Source organism: Oreochromis aureus, linkage group 11, assembly GCF_013358895.1.
Source record: "Oreochromis aureus strain Israel breed Guangdong linkage group 11, ZZ_aureus, whole genome shotgun sequence".
Taxonomy (NCBI): domain Eukaryota; kingdom Metazoa; phylum Chordata; class Actinopteri; order Cichliformes; family Cichlidae; genus Oreochromis; species Oreochromis aureus.
In genome coordinates this window covers 22,662,793-22,680,911 of record NC_052952.1, presented here as the reverse complement: position 1 = coordinate 22,680,911, position 18,119 = coordinate 22,662,793, and the positions used below count along the sequence as shown (strand labels likewise).

Genomic DNA, 18,119 nt, shown 5'->3' with positions numbered 1-18,119 from the left:
ATATGACTATATGCCAGTAAGAAACAGTTTTAAATAACTCTATAGAGCATTGTTATCACTTTGACCTTCAGCGCAATCTATTGACCTTGAAGGAGAGGTCAGAGGTCAAATGTGATATGATAGTTTAAATCTTTATAAGGAACTTTCTGTATGTTTACAACACACACCACACTTGTTAGAACCATGGTTTCTAAGTTATGAGGCTTTTTGTTTATTTATGACCAACAAATCATTAAGTTGACCTTGAACACCTCGGTGGATGTAAACCAAATTTTAATGGATTGTTAACATGACCTCACTCTACACCCCTACAAAGTTTAATCAGGATTAGTTCAAAGCTTTTTGAGATATTGTGTTTACAGACTTAATGACACACATCCAGGCATGCACATGCTACCAAAAAGATAACCTGTGTTTCAGAAATAAGTATATGTTGTGGCTGGGCAGTATTTTTCTCAGCCATACTAACTTCCGGTAATAAAGGTGAAGAGCCACCTTCACCTTTATTGTAAAAGCTTTCTGTTTCTCTTCGTATCATTAATGGGGCTAATATTTACTATTTATATTTCCTTTTTTAATGCACTATTTGTCTTATGCGTGAATATCCATGTGGATTGAAAATGTTACTAACCGTGATTCACCCCAATGGGAACAGCTGGCTTGGTCACATCTCTTTGCGAGATTTCAATGTTATGGTGTCCGACACAGCACGGAGATTTAAGGCGTTGTCCTTCATTAAGGGCTAACGCCTTAATGAGGTTAGTTAGCCTACATAAGTGGAGCGTGCCGTGTTAGATTCAAGTGAAATGGCAGCACAGACTCCGTGCTGTTATTCTCCTTGATATTTATTAATATCCTTCCTTTAATCATCAACATAATACATCACCAAACATAAAGAAAGTATAGAATAGGTAAATAAATATATATGTATTTATAAATATATTCCTAAATCAGTTCTCAATTCAATTTCTTGGTTACAAACAGCCATTAAAACTTTTGATTATATAATTTTTTATATATAAAAATTATTGACTCTCCTCACTGGTGTAATTAAAGAATATTTAGACTGCCACTCATCAGTGCTGCGTGAGTAACATTGTATAGTTAGGTCTGATTGTGAGAGGTGATAGTTTGACTAACATAAATGCTTTTATAAAACTGTTTTCATTGCCATTTGTTTGTCTTTCTAAAAGTGGCGTCACTAGATTTTATTTGTTTGTTTTTTGTGTGGTGTGTGTTTGAATCTGCTGTGCAGTGAGCCTCTATTTGTTGACATTAGCAGATTGTATTTCTAAGGTGATTCTCGCCAGTTTTACACACTGCTGGTGCTGAGGAGCAGAAAAGGAAGAGACTTAAAGGTGATTGGATTTTCCAGGAAAATCTATCCAGATTCATTGAGATTGAAAAGGCTGAGAGGAATTCAGGGAAATGTCCAGATTTTTATGTGACATTAAAATCTGTTCACACATTTGCCAATAAGTGCTTAGTGGATAAAGATTGCTGTGTATTTTTAGGTACAAAACCTTTATTTGATTTATAAAGTATACATGCATTTTTAAATTGGGGGCATTGGGGTAATGCCGAAAATAGTAAACTTATTCATTTATTTGTTTTAGGCAATAATTCAGAACTTACAGCCTTTCCCAATAACACCCAACCTTTCTAAGAATACTGATGATGGATGCTAATAAATGGGTTGTATTGAGTCCCTCATGATGACACACATCATGGGTGTTTACTGTTTTTCTTATATATATTTGCTGTATGTATTTATTATAATTCAGGCGTGAAACTTGTGGTTTCATCTGAGTTATTGGTTTTCTTTTGGAGGTGGGTATTACTACTATTTTTATAAAAAGAAGAAAGTGTAAAAATGAATTGTTAATGTAGCAACTGGAAGAAATATTATAGGAATAAAGGCATAAAAGAGAAAAATATCTCCCTTGTAAGTTTTTAACCATGTCTTCATGAGCATTTTGTGGAAGCAGTTTTGTCACTGAATTTAATTAAGAATAAATATTAATGTTTCTTTCTCTTCTCCCCCCTTTTCCCTCTCTCTGTGTGCCTCTCTGTCTCTCTTGTTCAACACGTTCTCAGCGTCAGATGGCGTGCCAGTCCAAAAGGATGGGGAACAAGTAAGTCTTCAGTGATTCCTCCTGCTCATCCGTGTTGTTGACTTCCTCTGACAGTGAACTGTTTTCCACTCCACCTGAGGAACCAACATGGCCACACGATGAGCTATAGCGCCAGTGCTTATGCTAGTAGATTAGCGAAGTAGATCACGCCATGGCAATGTCAGTCGCTTCCGCTACACTTCCCTCGCCAAGATGGGGTGGTGTGGCTGGATGACTGAATAATCGCTGGTTTGGTTGGCTTATTGCTGTTGCTAGGATGTCTGAAGCTTGTTATAGCTGTCTGACAGAGTCACTCCTCAGTGCTGGTTCAAAGCAGAACGGCAGAGGCATCACTCCTCTCTTTCTCCAACTTCCTACACATCATTATTACTGTACATCTTCCTCTCCTCTCCTCTCCCGCTTGCATTACTGATCTCGTGCTCTAAAACTGAAGCCTCTGAGAAAGGACACAGGAGCAGGATCCATTTTGGACTAAAGTGTAGAGACCTTCACTTTTCCACCAAATGCACTGTGGACTGATTGCATCATTTATTTATGCGTCGTGCCCCAGAATGCCCCCGTGGTTCTGCAGAGAGGGGAAAAAAGACAGCCCCACACACACACACACACACACACACACACACACACACACACACACACACACACACACACACACACACACACACACACACACACACACACACACACACTCTTTCTATACATATATATCAGTGTTGTCAGGGCTATTGGAAAAGAACATAGGGAAAGCTGCTCCAGGCAGCCCAGCTCTCTCCTCACACCCACTCCTGTGAATGGAGAGCGAGACAGAGACGACCAAAGAGCGAGTGAGGGAGGAAGTGGGAGCAAAGAATAGAATTACACGAGGAAGAGGCAGACATTGATTAACATAAAGCATCTAGATGTAGCTGAAAGAGATTATAAACACTACCCTGCTCATCACACTCTCATTATTATATTATCTTAACCTAGAATTGAATTACATAATCTTTACATTTTACTCTATTGACCACTGAAGATCATTAACAAAGTTTTGCAGTTTTTCGATAAAGTGCTTGAAGTGTATAGAATAAAGCACTAAAACGTGACTAGCAGAGCAGTCAGTAAGACTAAAAAAGAACTGTGTTTACATTTAACTTTCATTCATTTCTATAATTATTTAACATTACGCTGTTATTTTTAATGTAGCTACAAATTCAAATTCAAGTTTATTTACTTCGAGTTGAGCATATTTTACATTGTATTATTACTTTTTTTTACTTTGACGTGTTGCAGTATGTGAAAATAGACGCTGAGAATATAATGAGGAGACATTACTAGAAGATAAATATAGAGTATAGTGTTTTCTCTGGGACCCGTACCTGCAGTTACAAAAACATGCAAAAAAGTACAAAATTTTACTTACTAAAATTTCCATAAAAGTCACTTTAATTGTTCATATTACTGAAAGAATAACAAGCATATTATGTTTGGAAGTGCATGGAGTTTTCTCCACATCACAAAACTGGTGCTGCACCTTTACCTCATGTAATTAGTAAGCCTGCTTGGGTGCAGACTCAGTATTGAGGGTACTCTTTATTCTACTTTTACTTAAGGATAGTTGGTTTGGAACAGGACTAAATGTGGCAGATCCTTCGCATCAACATGCAAACAGCATGACGGTGTAAGGGCCGGACTGGAATGACTTTCCCGAGTTTTAATTCCTCATTAAGTGGAGGTTTAAAAGAAACACAAAGCTACAGGCAGCAGGTAGTTAACTAAAAACAACTAGTCTAAACTGAAAATTCCACCTATCAGCACCTTTAAGTTTCACATCATATGTTGTTTGTTTAATCTGCATAAATGTGCAAAAAAAAGGGCCACAGCTGTTTTTCTAATTACAGGCTATTTCTTCTCAGGTGAAACTCTGTTGAGTCTGCAGATTGACCAGAAAAAATAAGCTAATGACACAAATCTACGAAAAAAGGGATTTGAAGACTAATTAAGCATTTAAATGTTAATTAGTGAGTTTAAGAGGTGCTTTTAGGGAGACTTTGTGCCAGGCTACATGTTCCCAGGTTTATGCAAACTAGCTGCTGTCTGTAAAAGCATCACTGACCAGTAAGTGAAGGATCTTCAAACTAGTGCCACCAGTGCAGCTTGCATTGCATTTATCCAGAAGAAAGTAGACCTGGAGCTTTATGACAGTCTTGACTGTCTGTCTGCAGCTTGTGTACATCGACAGTAAAGGGGACAAAATATCAGCTCAGCCAGTAGCACACCAGTGTACCCAGTGCAGTTAGTGTCAGTCCAGCTGATAGAGAGTGCTTATCCGCTTTGTTCTCAGCGTCTGCCTTCACCACAAGCACACATAAACACATAATGTCCCCTTCCTCCTGTTAGCCTCAGTCCCCTGTCTGTGTGCAGGATCAGATACAGTTCAACACACTATTGATATCTCGCTCTCGCAAACACACACAGTTTTCTGCTGGCTTTCAGTGTTTCTGGCAGCACATGTAACCGAAGAGGAAATTCATTCATCCGTAGCGTATTCAGTCTGCTATACACAACTAAGCAAATATAAACTGATCCCTGTTTAATCCCCTCCCTTCTCCCTGTCATTCTGGCTCTTCACTTTCCTTGTTCCTGGAAAATCCTGTGTGTCTTATTTTCCTCTCCCTTCTCCTAATTTCTTCCTCCGCATGCCTGATGTGCAATCAACCCCTCCGCCCCTCCTCCTCCCCCACCCCCGATGCATGTCAATGTCCTCTCTGTCCTGTCACTCTCTTACTCTTTCCCGCTCCTTCTTTCCCCATCCCTCTCTCCTCCTATTTCTCTTCCTCAGCATGGACGTTCAGAATTTTCATGGGAAGGAATCAATGTAAGTGTTGTGGCATCATTCCTTCATCTACTACTTTTCTCTCCCTATCTATTTGTTGCTTTCGTGCGTTTTGATTTACGACACCCCCACCTCCTGAGCCGTACAGTCCGTCTTGCAGTTTATTATACTGGTGTGAGAAACCCTAGATTTATGTGATTTTTATTTTGTAGAATATCTCTTGAATCAAGATTTGGGAAATGCAAATTCTGTCTCTTGTATTAACCCAGCACCTCCATCACTTCTCCTCTCCACTCACCCCTCTGACACACACACTGTCATGACACACTGTCTCTGTGTGGCCTCTCACACCATCCATGCTGTCCTTTTCTCCACACTTTTCTCCCCCTCCTCCATTCCTCTCTCTTCTCTCCTTCTAGCTGTCTATGGAAGACACCACATCAATCCTGCCCCGGCTCAAGAGGAACTCAAACGCCTATGGCATCGGGGCTCTGGCTAAGTCTTCTCTGTCAGGTGTGTCAGGTGTGTGTCTGTGCTGTAACTGGTAAACGACCCCATGCTGGCTCTGTCCTCAGACGGGCCCTGGAGTCAGCATGGTACCCTAAATGGGTTCCCCTGTATCACTTCCTCTCCACGCTGTGATATCAGTCGTCAATGACTCCTCGTGAGTCATTGACGGAACAAATTCAGCTTCAAAAACAACACACACACAGGCATATATACACACATACACAAACACAGCTTGTTGCTCTAAGGAAAGGTGAGTGGGAAGTGTAGTTTTTTTATGTTAAGTGGTTGTGAAATTGTGGTGTTCTGAGCAAGTATTAGTATGGATGTTTTGACTGTGCAAAGTGCCGTGTCGAACAGAGTTAGTGTAGTGAAGTGCTTTCTTTTAGTGCAGTGTTTTTTGGTTTCATCCAGCTGTTTTGTGTAGTGCAGTTTATTTGAGTGCAGTGAATTGTACTGCAGTACAGTGTAATGAAGTGCAGCTGCTATACCGTGTGCTGTGGTACTGATTTGTCCTATAATTTATTCATGAATCCCATCTTCATGTGCTACCATCAGAGAGAATCAGGCAGCCAGGGATTTACAGGACGTGTCATCATATGTTAGTCGCGTGGAAATATGGAGCAGAGCTGTTAAACAGATATGAGTTTGCAGTGGCATGGCACCAGGAAATTAAATGTATGTTCAGCAGCTTTGAGTTTTCCGAAATGCAATAAAGAGAAAGAGAAGTGTTTTCTGTTTACCCGGCGCAGCTTAGCAGAGGTGTGAAGAAGCTATCATGTCAACAAGCCAACCTCTCATTATTCATGCCACACAGCCGCCTCACCCCAATTAACCTGCTCCATCCCATGATGCACCTTTGTCAGACAAGACACGTCTCCTGCCGTCTCCCCTCCATGTGATGTTAACAGTCTCATTAAACATGCGAATGTCACCTCCACAACCCTTTTTCATTTCTCTGAGCTTATAATCCGTGCTCATGAAAACCCTCTTTTAACTACAGGCTTTTGAATAGTAGGATTTGGCTGATAATGTTTTCCTTACGAACAGTTATTAATTTAAGATATTCAATATTTGAATAAGATGAGCAGCTATGTCTCAAACATCCCAGAGGCGTTTGGGTATTTTCTTTACTTTTTAAACAGGGGCCTATTGTGGTTTTCCTTGTTTATTTGTCTATAGATAAACGTATAGATTGTTATTCACTAGAAAGGACTAAAGCCCCAGATGCGAATGAAAAATGTTTGTTAATAATGAAGCAACGAGCTATGCCACAGGCTCGCTGAGGCGGTGGCTCCCCTGATACCTTTGAGAGAAGCTTACAAGCAGAGAAAAAGTGATGACGGGCCAAATAGGCACTTATAGAAATACGGCTGGAAAAGGAACTGTTGTGGGTGTGGTCCTGCTCCTGAACTTTAGATAAATTATCTTGAATGGGCTTATATACTGTTACAGTTCTGGATGCTAATATTGAATATGGTTAAAGTTTTAAATAATGAGGTCAGCGTGTGTGAAAGTAATCCCAGCAGGCCAAAAGCTCAGGCTTCACATTGCTCTAATCACTCACTTTCAGACCACTTCAGACACGTCAGTGAATGCGGATATCCTTAATATGGTTATCTCAGGCACACAGCTCTGGCTGTGAGCACATGAGCTCCACCACCTGCTGTTCAAACCTTTTGTTTGCAAAGGGCAGCCAATCAAAAGAAAGCTGGCTCACAGGTAAGGTGGATTTAAAGGGAGACAAAGTAAAGCTGTATGTGATGAACATAGAGGCTAAACCAAGGCACAGTGTAAGATGAGAGAGTTTTATTTTGATCCCGAGTCATTTAAAGCTACTCCAGTAAAGTCCAAGAATTAAAAAGTGAGTTAATAATGAGCCTAATAGGTCCTCTTTAACATCAAAACAAATATATAAAATGCATCAGGCGCTTTTATTGCAAATGATCCTTAAAAATGGGAATGGTATGCTATACTTAAACTGGTTAATCATGTGAGGTAAAGCCAATTTCAGACACAACAACTCCAACACTGAAAGGTTTATAATTTATATGACAGCTGCTTAATTAATTTATCAGTCGAACCGTGCCGGATATCCATATTTCCATGAGCCATCACATCGTAGCATCATACCCTCCTCCACCCAAAACCACCCAAAACCAATGCACACTTGATAATAACGAATCTATCTTATGTCTCTCCCTTCCTCTTCTTTTGTTTTTTCCCCCATTTCTTCCCCATCTGCCGGTTCATTCTCTACTCCTTCCCTCAACTCATCTAATCACCTCTCTCTAAACCTCTGATCTTTTAATTTCTCCTCTTACTTCCACCCATTTTGTTTAAATTGGCCACCCTCCCTCCTCCTTCTGCTCCTTCCTTGTCTGGGTCTTTCTCCTAAAACAGGTGTCACACGCACAATGAAGGAAAGAGTGACCAAACCCACAGCCATGGCCCAGGGTCGTGTCGCTCACATGATTGAATGGCAAAACTGGGGCATGCAGACGGTGGGTGCGGGGAGCGTCCTGCAGTCCCGCATCACTACCCAGGAGCGAGAAAAGGAGCGGCGGCTGGAGAACGACGCCTACAGTGACCTCAGTGATGGGGAGAAAGAGGCTCGCTTTGCAGCAGGTCGGTTGGATGAGGACAAGAGTTTCACACCCTATTAACTGTCATCAGCCACTTGAGTGGTACTGCAGGTCTTAGTAACAGTTATCCTGACTTGCCCTCTGAATTCTCACCTCAGGCATCCTGCAGCAGTTTGCAATCTCAGAGGCAACGCTCCTGGCGTGGTCATCAATGGATGGTGAGACTCCGCAGTCAGGATCAAACCAGGGCAGCGTGGCTCACCTCAGTGAAGTCAACCAGGAGAGCATCACCAGTCGAGGTAAAGGACTACAAATATGTCTGAGGCTAAAAGTCCAGCTAACTGCTGTGGGTGAAACACACCCACAGCATTTAGAGGCTGGAAAGCGGCAAATCAATTTTAAGCAGAATAGTTAGAGTATCGTGTGTCAGCGTCTCGTCTCTCTAGACCAGGGATGTCAAACTCACTTTAGGTTGTGGCCAACGGACAGCATGCTCTGATCGTAAGCTGCCTGGACAAGTGAATGGCTTGCGTAAGCAAGTTTAATCACACAAACAATGCACTTCTTTCTTTACGTGACAAGAAAGTGCAGCTTTGGCCATAAACTGCAAGAAATAACTTGGTAAATGTAGAGAAAATGTTCTGTTAGCTCATTGTGCAGGCTGTCCTGTAATTATAAAGCATAAAATTTTTGTTAATTGACTGAATGTCCTCTTTTTGTTTTCTTGGGCTTTTTTTTTTTTTTTTTTTTTTTTATAATGAACCCACTGTAAAAGTCATACATTTCTATAGTAGATGGTGTAAAAACAGGAACTTTCTGTCATTTAAAGATTTACCTATTACTTATTTACTTGTGTATTTTAAACCAGTAGGAAAAGCTGTAAAACTTATGAAAACACAGAAGTCTGGAATTTATGCCAATCTTCCACTTTCCAGAACTGTCCAGTGGACCAGATTGGAGACTTTAGCAGGCCACTTCTGGCCCCCAGACCTTATTCTAAGGAGCTCGGAAAGAAAAGCGTCTGGACTTTAGATGTGGATGGACCATTAGCAGTCCATCTGCATCTAAAGGACAAAGGTCACTCCTTTGAGGATGCCAACGTTCACATTTTGGACAGAGAAGACAGTTTGGTTTGAAAGAGGAGTGAAAGAAGCCATATATGTCCACTGTGAACGACCATCTTTGAACAGAGGTGGTGGTTTACAACACCAACTGAGATCCCTTCCCAGACGCCTTAACGCTCACTCACATCCTGGGCCTTCTGACCTCAGGAAATTGCATGATAGGGTGGGGCCAGGTTTCGCAATGAGTTCACCCGAAACCTTGGCTGATTGTGACCTACACCCGTTTCACGCTTTTCTTTCCAAGCTCCTTAGACTACGAAGACCTGGATAGCTGAGAACCTTCACAGACCCCAAACCCTATGTTTGACACCCCTGCTCTAGACTTTAGGCCATTTCAGTTTCCAGCATGAACTGTTGGAAGGTAAACCCAGACACTGTATCAATATGAACAGTGATTTTGGATATTTGCAGTTTACTGCATTGTTGCCTTAGCGCAGACTTCTGAGTGCAGAAAATTAGAGTAAGTGCTTTGCTGATTTAAAATAGACTTTTTAACTGCACACTGAATGCATTAGTCTTAACTGATCCCATCGTTTTTAAGTCAGACACTTAGCAAAATATGTGGCTGTGAGCCCAGTTTATAGCCCTCCAACTTTGAGCAAGAAACACTGGAGGCAATCAAAGGTCTGTCTGCACTATACAGTTTGACAAAATGATGACTCAACAGTGCGAGGTGTGCCAGTGTTCAACTCTGTTCTGTTCATACTGGACAGTTTCTGTCATAACATTTTCACCCAGTGTGGAAAGATTTCAGCTGAGTTTTTTTCAGAGTAGGTAACAGCCACATTTATCTCAACAGCTATTAGCTTCAACTGTTGGTCAATTAAAGTTGTGATTTCAAGAGGTTAAGAAATTGCTTATTTTTTTTCCAAATCCAGCGAATTTGAAAAGTGGGATTTTTTGTAAAAATCATAAAACACAGTGTTCCTGCATCCATCTGCTGCCCCCATTTTGAAGAGTGCTAACAGCAGCTGCCACATTTTTTTATTTCCTGCAGATCAGATATTGCACCACTCCTCAGCGGAGGTGTGGCCTCACACATACGTCTCCCAGGGCCACTACTGCCTCTCCTCTTCTGACGCTTGGGAGCCCATCAACAATGATCCCTCCGGCGTGGCGTCTCCCCCTGCTGGCTCCTACGTTATGGGTACGGAGGGCTACGATGGGCAGACGGCAGCTCACTTCCTGTCTCAGCAACAACAGCAACAGTTCACTCTCCAACAGAGTCAACTACAACAGCTGCAGCAGATCCAACAGTTTCAGCACTACCAGCAACAGCAGCTTCTGCAGTATCAGCAACAGCAGGTGATTGATCGAGAGTGCCGCCATCAGGGTTTTAATCCAGATGAGACACTACATGTTGCTGCTATTGCATAAGGCTTTAGTATCAGAGATGGTTGTTATAAAATACTGTCTGGTAAAATAAATTGATTAACATGTTATTTTATGTATTTGTTCACTTTTTTTATAGGCACAAGTACAGCACATGAACAAACCCACACATCACAGCATTTATAGCCTAAAACAGTTGGGCTTTTACTCAGAACATGTTCTCAGACAACTCTTACCTCCTGGGTGTCATGCTGAGTCTGAAATTCACTCTTGACTGCGGAAATAGAAATTCAACAAAATAATCTTAACTCAGGATTTTTCTATCTAATGATCTCCTTTTATTTGTTTTTGTTTTTACATTACTTCATAAAAAAGATTTTAGCCTAAGCAATGACTCAACTGCATCTGATGTGAACGCTGACACACCTCACACTATTGAGTCATCATTCTCAATATGACATTTTCCCAAAAGAAGCATCCAAATCATTTTTAAACAAAAATGTAAAAAAAAGGATTCCATGGATGAGGAATTAATGAAGACTGATCTACCGCAGGTAAACTCATACCTACACCCCATTAGCTTTGTCAGTACTTATTCGACATGCATCTTTCAGCCAAAATAAATGAAAAACCTTGTTTTCTTATACTGTACAAAAAGATCTGCATATCACCTCTGTTGCCCAAGGAAAACAAAGTCAGCTTACTGCATACTGACATGGGGAGCATGTCATGAAACATTAAAGCTGGCAAACAAGTCGCAAACGACTGACAGATCTTTTGTCTTTCAGTCACTGCTCAATCCTCACATTTTACTGACTAGTCTTTTCTGTGTGTTTCAAGTCTCTGGAGCACAGGCTACACAGTGCCAACCACTCTTTGCAAGCAACACCCAACAGCACCATCCACAGTCTGGTTCATCAAATTCACCCTCCGCTGGTTGATCTGTGGAACACGGGGCAGATGGAAGCCTATCAGGCAGAAGCCGGTGGGTACATGGGTGTGGCGGCGGCAGTGGAGCCAAGCCTGTGCGTTCCCACTGGTGAAGAGATGGTAGGAACGGAACACTCCCCGCTACTGGAGCAGCAGGAGGAGGAGGAGGAGGTCAAGGTGAGTTGAACATGGGGTTGCATTACATAAAATTATCTCTTCAGTGATTAATATTTGATTTTGTAGCTTTCTAAGTGAGTTCTCAGAGACACCAGACTGGAGGTTTAGCTCTGCTTACTGCAACCTGTGTGTCATTTCTGTTTTAAATCTGCAGACTGTTCTTAAAGTTTTATCTCGAATCATTTAATCATAAGATTGGTTTCAGTTTATGCACGTGTAGCAATCTAAGATCAATTTTTCAATAGAGGGGATACTGATTGACATTTTTGATAAAAATTGTCTGCCAGTACTTTAATTCAGTTCAGTTTTATTTGTACGTATAGCACAAAATCACAACAACATTCACCTGAAGTTACTTTATATTATAAGCTAAAAAACCTACAACAACATAAGAAACCCCAACGATTAGACGACCCCCTTTGAGCAATCACTTGGCAACATTGGAAAGGAAAAACTCCCTTTTAACAGGAAGAAACCTCCGGGTATATGTGCATTTTTGTTAGAAGGATTAACACCATCACATCCAGAGGATCCTGGATTAAGATTTACTGGTTGGATGGGGCTTTCCCGTGTGCAATTTGCATGTCCTCCCTGCACCCATGTGGGTTCTATATTGGTACTCTGGCCACAGTGCACAGATGTCCATATTAAGTTAATTGGTGAAATAGGTGTGAATGCTTATCTGTCTCTCTGTGTTAGCCGTGCGACAAAATTGGCAACCTGAGCAGTTGTACCCTACCTTGCTATAGGCTCCAGCCTCTTGACCCCTGAATTAGATAAGTGGAATAAACTGAATGCATGGATGGATTTTTTAGCTTTTGACCTGCCGAAGACATATACTTTTACAACATTTCCATTATCTATACTGAATTGATGGCGACATTAACTGATGTTAAAAATATTGGATTTGTGGCCTCAATAGATAAAGTTGGGAATGGAAGAATTTGAATAGATTAGATAGCAGAAATGTCAGGAAACAAGAGGAGGGGGAGTTGAGAACCACAGTTGTGGCAGGCCTCCAAACGTCAGTTATTTTGGGGATAAATTATGTAAAAGGTGTGAAGCAAAAGGGACTGCTATGAAAGTTTTCATGAAAATTGCAGGGAGCAACCTTATTAATGCACAAAACGATCAGTCGCCTATATATCTAATTCATGAAGTCCTCATCTTCAGGTTGATTTAGCTGTGCAGCTCAAGAAGGCAACACTTTTTAGCAGCTGAGCTCTTGTTGGCATTCCATCATCGAATAAGCAGATGGGCTTATGATGGGCTGCTCTTCCTTATGACAAAAACCCTAATTACAATTATTTTGGTCCATATAGAATGGTAAATGGACTGAATGGTGAATGGTACTTATGTAGCACTTATCTGTTCTAACTGAGCACTCAAAGCATTTTATACTACGAGCCTCATTCACCCAATCACATACACATTCATACAAATCTACACCTCAGCGGTTTTATCTAACATTCACACACACACGCACAAACTCTGATGGATGCGTCGTGATCTTCTGATTGGTCGACAGCTTGCACTACATCCTCAGCCACAGCTGCCCCTATAAAACACAATCATATAACACAATAATTGTTTTATCCCAATTGGATATACTGAATATAATTTTTGACTTTCACAACCTACAGTGGTATCACGGTAGCGCAAAAGCTTTAGGAAAAGATTAATTGGCTTTTCCACCCATGTCAACAAACATGCTAATATTTCTACCTTTCTATCTGAGCCAGTGACTAGTAAGCTTGTTCCTGCTTGTATATGTCACAACGTAACTGAAATTATACTGAGAGAAATGGGGGGGAAAAGGGGAAAAAACAGTAACAGCCACTAAAAACTGACTATTATGTATCCCATTAGTGTTTAATTATAGTGCAGAGAGGCTGATGGGTTGGTCATTCGATTTCTGACTACATTTAAGAGTCCTTGAGCAAAACACTGAACCCCAAGTCACTTCAGAATGTCTGTGTGAATGATAAGGACTGCAAAGAGCTCTACAGACACAGCTAAGGTTAAAAGGCATGCTAAGTGGAGGCCATTTACCATTTAAAAATTAATTATTTGGACTTTGGAAACCTTGACTTTAAACCAGCATTGACTTGAGGTCTGCAGAGGAAGATTATGCATTGCAAGCTTCAAAACAGCTTGACAGTGGGCCTTGAGTTGAGATTGTCTTGACAAAGTCTGTGTACTTTGATGCGTCATGCTGATCTTTATATTTGCCAATCAGTCTGTTAGCTGATACAGTAGGAGAAATCATTATTTGATCCTCTCCTGCATTTGTTAGTTTGCTTACTTACAAAGAAATGAACAGCCTCTAATTATGATGGCAGTTTCATTTTAATGGAGAAACCCTCGTTGGCAAGCACAGCGCTAAGACATTTCTTGTAGTTGGTCACTAGATTTGTACACATCTCAGGCTGGATTTTGGCCCACTCATCTTTACAGAAACTCTTTAATTCCTTGCCCATTGGCAACTTGAACCTTCAGCTCCTTCCACAGATTTTCTACAGGACTGAGATCTGGAAACTGCCTTTGGCTCAGTGTTTCCCTTCTCCACAAACAGCGGGTTGAGTTGATACCAAAGGTTTTGGTTTCATTGGACCACACTGTCACTGTTCAGTGGAAAACCCAAGACCGATCTTTACATGTGACTTCTTGAGCAGGGGGGACCTCATGGCGTAGTGTGTTATCAGTGGTTTTCTTGGGGACTGTGGTCCCAGCTGCCTTCAGATCAATAATAAGCTCCACCTGTGTAGTTTTAGGCTGATCCACCACCTTTCTCATAATCATCCTCACCACATGAGGCAAGATCTTACAAGTGAAGCTCCAGACAGAGGGCAATTGATGGTCATTTTATATTTCTTCCATTAGCAAATAGTTGGACCAAGAGTTGTCACCTTCTCACCAGGCTACTTGCTGATGGTCTGGTAATATATTCCAGCTTTGTGCAGGTCAATAATCTTGTCCATGACATCCTTTGACAACTCTTTGGTCTTTTCATGGTGGCGGAGAGGCTGGAAAGAAAGAAATTGACTCTGTGGACAAGTGTGCTTTATTCACATAATTGAGATCAAGGGTCTCTGTTATTGGTTGCTTGGTTGACTGGTTGATTGATTGGTTGAATGATTATACCTATCTTACTATACTTACTTCACTCAATGCTATGCAAATCAATTCATAACTTTTATATAATGTGTTTCATTTCCTGGATTTTGGGGTGATATTCCATTAAAATGAAAATCTCATGAAAATCTGAGACTGTTCATTTCTTTGTAAGTCACCAAACTTACAAATTCAGCAGGGGATCAAATATTTATTTTCGCTACTGCAGAGGAAAGTAGGTAAAAATCTATCTACATACATAAGTTAGTCATCGAGTTGACCTTGTGTGTTTCACTCTTTCTGCCCTGATTAGGAAGAAGATGTGGCACTGTGCATGGAGCAAGAGTCGGCCACATTGACTCCACCCACACAACAAGGGGATGCCTCTGGTGGCAGCAGTCCGGGGCAGCTTCCAGCAGAGCCAATCACAGAGCGGAAGTTGTCTGATGTCACTTCTGGTCTCATTCAGACACTAGAGGAGAAGGAAGAGCCAGAACAGGGGCCTCCTGCTTCTGTGGCAGCCAACTGAGTTTGTGGCAGCCAAGAGACAAATGAAAAACTGACTGGGGAGTCAGCAAGAAATGAGCATAATAACACAATATATATCTATTACTCTGTTCCTTTTCAGGTATCGAAACCACAACTTTTTTGGTTGCAAGATCATTTCTTCAAAATGGTGAGAAACAGATTTGATAGTGGACTCCCAATAAGAGTAGAGCCGATGCAACAATGGACACCTGTTTCTTTGCAAGCCTTACATCCCAAAGGTAACTGAAGAAAAGAGAGATGAAGGCAGAAGAGAAGCACCAACCGAGTGAATTATATCCACTGGGAAATCGCACTGAGACAAAAAGGAGGGGAATGAAAACATGCATGCTTTTTATGAAGACAAGCAACTCGACCCTGTCATCATCTAATAATGATAATGAAAATCTAAAGTAATAAAAAAAACAATAATTTTGTAATAAAAGAAACAAAAAAAAGAACAACAATCTATGTATAAGTGTATGATAAGATATGAGATTTCCAGTGGGAGAACTACTCTGTTTACAGCTGTTATTCAACACATAAGATAGAGTTTAGTCAAATTTATTTCCCCATTGCATCAAACACATACACTATACTTTACATCTGGCAACCCAAGCACTTTCACAGATGATTGAAGTAGGCTCAGAAAATCTCAGCATTTCAGTGAAATGCAGTTTTCCCCGAGGCACAATCCAGGGACAGGCCCGTCCTGCTGACTGGACACCCAAAAACCCTGCACAGATAAGGATTGTACTGTAAGATAGCGTGCTTCCTACTCTGTCTCTCTGTATGCATGTTTCTTCAGAGTACTATGGAGTACCTGTACTATACAGCACTGTATAGACTTTGCACTGAACCATAGTATCCCAGGTGTGGCCACAGTGGCCCTGCAGTGGGCCTGCGGTGGGCTTGAGCGGTGGCTTTCATGACTGAGAAATAAACACAGAGCTGCATATGTGAATCTCTTTTGCACTGATGCAATCCCAACAGATCAGAGGTTCCCTTTGGACTGTTGAGGTTACCCAGTTCCCGCTCTGAAAGCTTTCACCGACAACCAAAACCGAGCCACTTGACAACGCGAACCCTCAGCTGCTTTTTTTTTTTTTTTCCATTGACGTAATCGCGATGAATAAAGGATGATAACCACTATTTTGAATGTACTGGAAGACAGGCGGCAGTACACGAGCGCTGCTTTGATGCCTCCTCCGTGGTCCACATGAGAGAGAAGGGAGCGCTGTTCTTATGAAACAAAAACAAGTGGGAGAGTCTTTCAACCATGTTGGAAAGTGGATTCACTGCTGGCTCACCAAGACCACAACAACACACACACACAGAGATATGAATATCTAAATTGTAACCAGCAATAGGCAGACGAGACACTGGCTTCCCAGATCAGTGTCAGCTCTGTCACAGATATGTAAATATTCTGAGTATATAAAGAAATTGCCTCTCGCTCACAATCACAACTGTTCTATTACAGTATGATTTCTTTATTTTTGTACACCTCTTGGGTCCCACCTTATTTTGGGGATTGCTCTCTGACTCACAGCTTAGCCTAGCACAGTTTAGTTTTTTCTTCTTCTGTGTGCAACAACACAAAGACAAAATCGGAGGAAATGGGAGGGATGTTGTGTTTTAAGTTGAGTGACCGAATCAAACTGAAGGGCGTTCAACCTGCTGAGACCATTGGCGGTGGAAATAGTTTGGCGACAGCGACAGGAGGTTGCCACTCAGTCAGCCAATCAGGGAATAGAGCGGACGATTAGGACTGAACACTGAAGCTGAAAAGATCGGTGTCTTCCTGCTCATCGTTCTTACTGTGAAGCAGCTGCCTGGAGCGTGATAGCGATTATGACAATGTTTGGCAAGCATGGTTTATTTTTTGTGGGTTTTTCTTTTTCTTTCACTGGAGGACGGACGGTGTTTGCTAGCGAGTGTGGAGTTAAACAGCGGCAGTGAACAAAGTGGACTTTCCGTGCATGGCTCACTGACAAAACTTTCCGACACTACAAAACCACTGTTTTCTCTGTTGGAGGAGCACCTTTTCCTCTCACTTTGATGATTGTTTGAGAAACTTTTAAGATGATAAAATATATGGTTTATTGACTTGAATGAATTTATTTATTGATTGCTTCTTTATGCAATGTTGGGGACAATGTTTATTTTTCTACTGATCTGCTGAATTCCCTCCCGGTATAAGTTAGAGTAGGTGTCACGGCTGTAAAGCACTCTCGTTTTGTCTGGTTTTGAGCACTTTAAGCCAAGAAGAGGTACGAGATGGAGCAGTTCGGCAGCTCACTGTTTTTAAAAGCTTCAAGAATTTCAGTAGTGGCAGGTCACAAAAACAACTTCAAGAGGGCTCAAAACTGCAAACAGAATGTCTTTACACAATGGCAAATATTAATTTATTTATTGAACAATTACTTGGTGGGGAGGAAAAATGTGACATCTTGTACAGAGTATAATTTCATGTGGGTACCAACCCTTCTGGGAGCAGTATCTTTTTTTTTATGAGTCAGATGACATAATGTGGTGGAAAGACCAATGCTTTATATATATTTTTTTGACCATCGCAGCTTATTTGGGCTTGACTGTTTGCTAATAAGCTACATCACAAGGAAACATGCATGAACTCCATTCCAGACACTGCTTCACTTTGGGTTATTTTTATTTATTTATTTATCTATTTATTTATTTTGTGTTGTTGCTTTCTTTCTTTTTTCTTTTTTAATTAAATCTCAATGAATGAATAAACAAATAATAAGAAGCCAAAAATATTTCTGTGGATGTTAAGGTTTACTGATCACATCTTTGTTAACCTACTGGTTTGCAGTTGAGTCACTCTTTTTGTATTTCTACTGCCATCTTCCAG

At 41.1% G+C, this 18,119-nt stretch overlaps 1 protein-coding gene across 15 annotated transcripts in view; it reads left to right on the top strand.

The window, feature by feature from the left end:
* fam131bb (family with sequence similarity 131 member Bb) overlaps positions 1–17,359 on the top strand; it is a 53,260-nt gene extending 35,901 nt beyond the window's left edge. For 10 of the 15 annotated variants that reach the window (XM_039619371.1, XM_039619370.1, XM_039619368.1 and 7 more), the window contains 8 exons: positions 2,098–2,135; positions 4,957–4,992; positions 5,370–5,472; positions 7,861–8,085; positions 8,201–8,341; positions 10,164–10,471; positions 11,339–11,605; positions 15,033–17,359. In XM_039619371.1, coding sequence (XP_039475305.1) covers positions 2,098–2,135; positions 4,957–4,992; positions 5,370–5,472; positions 7,861–8,085; positions 8,201–8,341; positions 10,164–10,471; positions 11,339–11,605; positions 15,033–15,248 — 1,334 coding nt within the window. In that variant the 3' untranslated portion in view covers positions 15,249–17,359. The remainder of the gene's footprint in view (positions 1–2,097; positions 2,136–4,956; positions 4,993–5,369; positions 5,473–7,860; positions 8,086–8,200; positions 8,342–10,163; positions 10,472–11,338; positions 11,606–15,032) is intronic. The other 5 variants (XM_039619377.1, XM_031744225.2, XM_031744227.2 and 2 more) reach the window with 3 other exon arrangements.
* The last annotated feature ends 760 nt before the right edge of the window (positions 17,360–18,119 follow it).